A 6,283-nucleotide genomic window follows, 5' to 3' on the forward strand; every position below is an offset into this window, starting at 1 on the left:
TAGTAGCATGACTTTTATACGATCACCTTTGCTTTTTTGCTTAGTTATGTTGTGATGTCAGTTTGGTCACCTTTAGTCATTTTGATGTATGAGTGTACTATTATGGTGCTTATGTATATTGGAGATATATCCCTTTTAGCTAGGATATCGCTATACTGTTAGCGTGATGATTATGATTCTTATCTATCTATTATGAGAATGCTATTAAAATTTTCTTGTTTAGCAGATCTGTATATAGGTTGATAGCGTTTCGGGTTTGTGGTGCTCCACGGTGTTACTAAAGGCCTGTTTATTTTAGACGAGGATTCTGAAAAACAGTTTATAAATTGTGGATTGTAAAAACTAGATTGTAAAAAGATTTTAAATTGTGAATTTAATTTTTTTTGATAAACAACTAGTAAAATAAACTTTTATAATATGTGAAAAACTAAATTACCTCAATCCAACAAGTAGATTGTAAAAAATTACGATAAAAAACTACTTGTTTGTTTCAGCTTCGAATTGTAAAAACTAAAAACCATAATCCAAATCCGAAACAAACAGACAGTTTTTTACCATAGTTTTTACCATCCGCTTATTAGATTATGAAAATCTCATAAACTGATTTCTCTTATCTTTTCACATATTGTGAAAGTCTATTTTACTAATCTGATCATCTAAGTTTTTTAAAATCTACAACCTAAAAAGTTTCCACAATTAGCTTTTCAAAATCCTGTGCTGAAATAAACGATCCTTTTTCGTTTTCCACGTGACCATATGTGCAAAAAGATCTTCTCCTTGGATTTACACACTGTAACATCATGTCAGCGTCAATAATCCAGGACCGTTCATAACAGGCACTGCCTGTTCTTTCACAGGACGTACTCTGGAGCCTGGGCGCCAACAGGCGCACCAACATCTTGGCGTCGCGTCACGACTCGCTACTGCGTGTAACATGAGGAGCGCAGGCATTATTGGCATCGCTACTCTGCAGCCTCTTAAATTACGTGCCCCATAGGGCGAGCAACTTGATCTTCATATATGTACCGGCAATGAACAGTAACCGAGTGTACTTCGAGTATGCTTGTTTTGTCTTTCCCTTCTAGGAATCAAGTCATCATGGTACGTATGTATCCCTTCTTCCAGTTCTTTGTGGTGTTTCAGCGATGCTGATTCAGTCGTTTCAGTTACTCTGAATCACTGTCCATATTTTGCATAGCCTTCAATCCCCTTGGCCGCTGCAGCAGCAGGAAATAATCACTCTACATAACATGATCAAGGGTGAATGAAATAGGCAATCAAATGTGAGTCCACTGACCTTTTTCGAAGCCTTCTTCTCTCGGACTTCATACCTTTCAAGAGTCAAATCGCAGAGCCATGTACCCGGGCATACAAGCTGGCGGGAATAAACACATTTGAGTACGAGAATTGCAGGGTGGCACTAGTCGAGTATGCAAACTCGGCAAAGAAGAAAGCGCAACAGTCTAGATTATGTTAACCGTGATTGGCATTTCAATACGCAATAGTATGATGGAGGAGAAAGTACAGATGAAGTGTAGCTTATCCATAAAAGAGCAACACTGCTTGATAAAGTCCACAATGGGTACAGAGTCTAGGTAATACATATTTATAGGATTATAGTAGGGAGTCAGAATGCAAGTTACTCAAATTGGGCCTGCAGTGCATAATCCAGGCATCACTCCATCACGGCCAGGCTTAGATGCTCTAAGTCCCCAACCAGTAAAGCAGCTATGTGCCTCTACCAAATGATGTGATGGTAAATATTATTATGTGCTAGTCATAATGGGCTGTTTTTGCCCTAGTGGACTGTAGCCACGTGGCCACAACAGCTGCATCGCGTCACTGCAACAAACTTTGCTTCTGAGAGAGTAATCCAGTACTTACTTAAAGGACTTACAAAAGTTCTATTAAATATAAGGTGTCAAAAGATGTCTCAAGGCTACCAATTTCAGATACTCCTTGACATAAGGAAGGCTAGTGAAGACCAATACTAAGCATGCTATGGTTCAAGTGACTTCTCTTGACAAGCAACTACTACATTGAGTCACTCGTCAAATCTTGCCAGTTTATTTGCACGTGGCTTTCGTGAAGCATCAAGAAAGGAAGTGTGCACAGATAACTAGATAAGAGGGGCTTTATCTAAGTGTGACCCCATGTCGTAAAAAGAATAGTCCAACTGAAGTTCTGATAATATTGATGATATTCCACATATTTTATGTAAGTACAGTTCTTTATCCATGATTACTTTTTGTAGTGTCAAATACACAGATTTGGTTCATGTGAAATGATTGTCTAGTTGAAAAGTTTGACGTCACTGAAAGAAAGTTAAAGAGGGAGAGAATGATGCGGGGGGAAGGTGGCGAGCATACATTGATGGTCTTCTGGATGGCCTTTACTCTCTTCTTGGGCCTGTGGGGCGGTCTTGAACCTTTGAACACCAAGAAGTCCTCCTCCTTCTCCTTGTTTGTCAGTGCAATTGTTACGTTCGGCCACACAGACCCCTCACTTCCTGAAGACGAGCCCTTCTTGTCGTCTGGAGAGGCTAATAAATTTCCATTATTGCAGTTGCCGCCTCCTTTTACTTGACGCTCCCTGTCAGGTGATGCCATCATGTGGATCACATTGTTCTGCTGCTGCTGTGCTGATGATCCCATATTGCCAGCCCTCTCTGAATTCCTGCTAGTTTGTACCACCAAAGGTGAAATAAAAATTACTACCAGTAGAAGAGGATGAAAGGAAATGATCCAAATGATCATCTAAGCATGGAAACTTGGTTGGAAGATGGTGATTTTAGAAGACTGAATATACTTGTAAAGTTCAGTTTGTAGGATAAAACGAATCTACCATAAAGAAACACTGGTGTTCCTTGTTCATAGAAAAATGTAGGTTCAATTAGCATTATGACACCATATAATCACTCTCTGTAACAAAGGCCAAAAGAAATGGTAACAACAAATTGTCCATTCTGATACCTCCATGAAAAAAGTGATTGGAATGAATGAGGACGTGACTATTCAACAGTAAGTGGCTTTTAGTTCATTTGAAAGCAACCTCACATTATGTCTGAGAAAAAAACATGGTTTTTAACCTATTTTTATCTGTGCACTGACTAGAATTTGATTGTGATTCACTAACTCTTCTTTTCCTCTAAACATTACCAATGCTGCAAAAAAGCGAAAACTCAGAAGTACATCTTCCATCACTGCATGCCTATACCTTATTTCGAGATAGAAAGGATAAGGAGGAAGCAACAAGTTCTCAACTGCCTTCGTGGCTTCATTCACAATTGGAGTGAATATAAAGAGGACAATCAATGAACGGCATGTCGTGGCAGCCAGACGGCCGCTCGGATAGGCCCAAGGAGCACACGGCAGCAGCAGGCCCAAGTAGCACCATGGCCGGGTTATCTTTTTAATTAGGAGATAAGTTTGGTATGTTAGTATTTGAGTTAACTTGTTTAGAGATAAGTTTGTTAGGAGATAAGTTAAGAGTCAGATTGAATTAGGACGGATTAGAGATAAGTTTGATACGAGATAAGTTAGGAGTTGGAATTGAATTAAGATTGTGATTTCCCTCTTTATATAAAGAGGCAGCCAGCACATCATTGTAATCAAGCAAAAGAAGAATTAATTTAAGTCTCTCATCTATAGTCTAACCTCCCCTAGCAGCCAACACCGCCCAGCTATCCTCCCAGCGGATGTTTATCCCCCCAACGATCCTAGGATCATAACACGACAAGTTGTACCATTCACAATATGGATTGTGGTGTAAAATTTAAGACAAGTGGATAAGTGCTTCTTTCTCATGCCAATATTGTCAAATAAAAAGAAACAGACATGCAAATGACTCTAGAACACAGCAGTGTGAGAAACTGAAAAGTAGACCATCCTAGAGCATAACTTGTTATTTTCAGCTATCTACATCAGGTACTGTGGTCCACAAATAATTGAAAGAAGCACATCATGGATCTAGACAAATTAAAAACAGTAACATCACTTGATGGCGCAAGCATGTATCTTTGTGTGGAGAAGCGCCCAAAAATAAATATATGGATTTTCCCTCGCTAAGGACTACTTTTGTTTTTAGACGAAATCTTAACAAGTATTAGCTTAAATTATAGCGAACTAACCCCTCCATGAAGCTTGAACCTGGATTGACTAAAAAATATTGTGAAAATAAGACAACTTTAGGCATCATGCAAATTACATGTGAACCTACTCAGGCACAATAGTCTACTTGTAGGCCATCTCCAATTCATGTTATGCATCATTTTTAGTTGGTAATGTACACAATCTGATATTCAGGCTTAGAGCTAAGTATAGTAGCATTTTGTTCCTTGAAAGGTGAGCGGTAATTTATCCCCTACTGCCACAATTACCGATGGATCCATAATTGCTTCCGATTATATGTGAAGTTCATGTCTTCGCATCTCCCAGCCCATGCCAGTAGCATTGGTCCACAGTTAGCCTACTTTTGGCGAAAGCTAAAGATAACGAAAGGGATAGAAGGCTATCCCAAACAAAACACTACAACTAGCAGCAAATGAAGGCCAAATAATAGTTGTCACTTGACTTGGATGATGTTTGTCTAGCTAGAGTTTCTTCAACTAGCTAGCTCATTGGATCATCAATGTTATATACGTATCCATAAACCTCCTCTCAGAGATCTCACTTTGTTTGAGGCTTGTAGTGGAAGAGATGTACAAAATTATCAAGCCCTCAAATAAGCCACACCTGTTTGGTCCTAACTTCCATTACAAGCTCATAAGCTGAAGCACACCAAGCTATACCAGTTAGTCCTTAAAACATTTTACCACTCCATGAAGCAAAGAACAAGCTGCACCAAGGATGCCCCTTATTCTAGCAAATTTGATTTGCAATGACCTGGGATAGCTTGTACAATCAACATTCCAAACGTGCATTACAATCTACTATTTTTGTGAAGAAATAAAACTGTTGGGAACAATATCACATGATAAATACAGATATGCTGCTGAGAATGTGGACAGAAACAAAATGGCGGCGCTGCAGACCTGAGGCTGCCGTGCTGCAGTGCGGCGGCGGCGGCGGCGGCGCGTCGCTGGCTGGACGCTGCCTTCTCGGCGGCGACCGTAGCAGCAGCCGCAACGTCGCGGCGGTGCACCTTAACGCAGCGCAGCCGTTTCCGGTTGCCCCACTGCAGCAGCAGGTCCCTCTCCGCCGCCGTGCCGCCGCCGCGCTTGGAGCCGCGCACGCGCGTGTGATAGTGGCTCTTTGCCTCCCCCTCCATTACCCTGCCCTTGCACAAAGAACCGAAACCATTTTACTCGGCGAATCTATATACCTCAGAAAGAAGGAAATAATTCATGATTAAGAACTGGGGAATATAATGGGGGGGGGGGGCAATACAAGCCCGAATCTCATGAGATGCAAAGCATTTTTCAGTGAATTTTCCCCAAATTCAGCATGATGCAATCCGTCAACAAATCCCAAGGACAACCAATACGCTTCGCAATTCAGCTCGATTAGCTCATCAAATTACCCGTCCGTGCAAAAAAGCCAAAACGGAGTAATTTGCCATGGGAGAAGACAAGCCAAACACCCTAATAATTGGCCTCAAAACTGGTAAAGGGAAAACCAAAACAAATTAAATGGAATTTATGGTTCATACAAGGAGAATTCAAGATGCGATTTTGGGAGCCAAGATTGAGAAGAAAACAAGATCAGAATGAGAAATTCGAAAGCGCACAGTTAAAATTAGGACCGACATGCACCTGATGGAATAGGATTAAGAAAGAGAAGAAGTCACGATGTCTTTGAGGAGGCGGAGACCGATAGCAGGAGCAATCTGTGGACTAACTAAGCGTTCCACCCACTCAAATTCACTTCTCTTCTTCTTAACAATAACGAACGATATATATACAAGAGCAGGTGAAAATGAAGCTAATCACACGTAATTGTATTCGGAGTAGCATTTATTACAATATATAGGCAGGTATAAAAGCAAACTAGCTGGACATGCACAAGGCAGCCGGATGGCCGGGCGGCTTCCATATAGGGCTGGAAAAGAGTCAGCCGGCTAAGCTAGTAGAAGCTTGGCGTAGGTTCGGCTCGGTTCGGTTCGATTTGTAAATCGAGTTAAAATGATGGTTCGGGTTGGCTCGAGTCGGCTTGTGAACCTGTCAGACTATCAGGTATCAGTGCAAGCTAAAAATTCGAAAACACCTCACACGTAAACAGAGAACACACAACAACAACAACTATTAGATTTATTTGTATATATTCATGCATGAGTCATAAAATGT

The 6,283-nt window shown here is 40.8% G+C and overlaps 1 protein-coding gene across 4 annotated transcripts; it reads right to left on the bottom strand.

Annotated features, from left to right (window-relative positions):
* Positions 1–759: 759 nt before the first annotated feature.
* Positions 760–6,016, bottom strand: LOC133908574 (uncharacterized). 4 transcript variants are annotated; one of them, XM_062350655.1, is made up of 6 exons: positions 5,753–6,016; positions 5,521–5,600; positions 5,033–5,272; positions 2,370–2,676; positions 1,298–1,375; positions 760–1,217 (listed from the first exon to the last, which is right to left on the bottom strand). In XM_062350655.1, the coding sequence occupies exons 3-6, from the start codon at positions 5,266–5,268 to the stop codon at positions 1,167–1,169; spliced, it is 672 nt and encodes a 223-aa protein (XP_062206639.1). In that variant the 5' UTR covers positions 5,269–5,272; positions 5,521–5,600; positions 5,753–6,016; the 3' UTR covers positions 760–1,166. The 4 variants fall into 4 exon arrangements, with proteins under 4 accessions (XP_062206639.1, XP_062206638.1, XP_062206637.1 ...); XM_062350654.1 differs by having other exon boundaries at positions 5,388–5,600; XM_062350653.1 differs by lacking the exon at positions 5,521–5,600.
* Positions 6,017–6,283: the final 267 nt, after the last annotated feature.

Source organism: Phragmites australis, chromosome 2 (assembly GCF_958298935.1).
Source record: "Phragmites australis chromosome 2, lpPhrAust1.1, whole genome shotgun sequence".
Taxonomy (NCBI): domain Eukaryota; kingdom Viridiplantae; phylum Streptophyta; class Magnoliopsida; order Poales; family Poaceae; genus Phragmites; species Phragmites australis.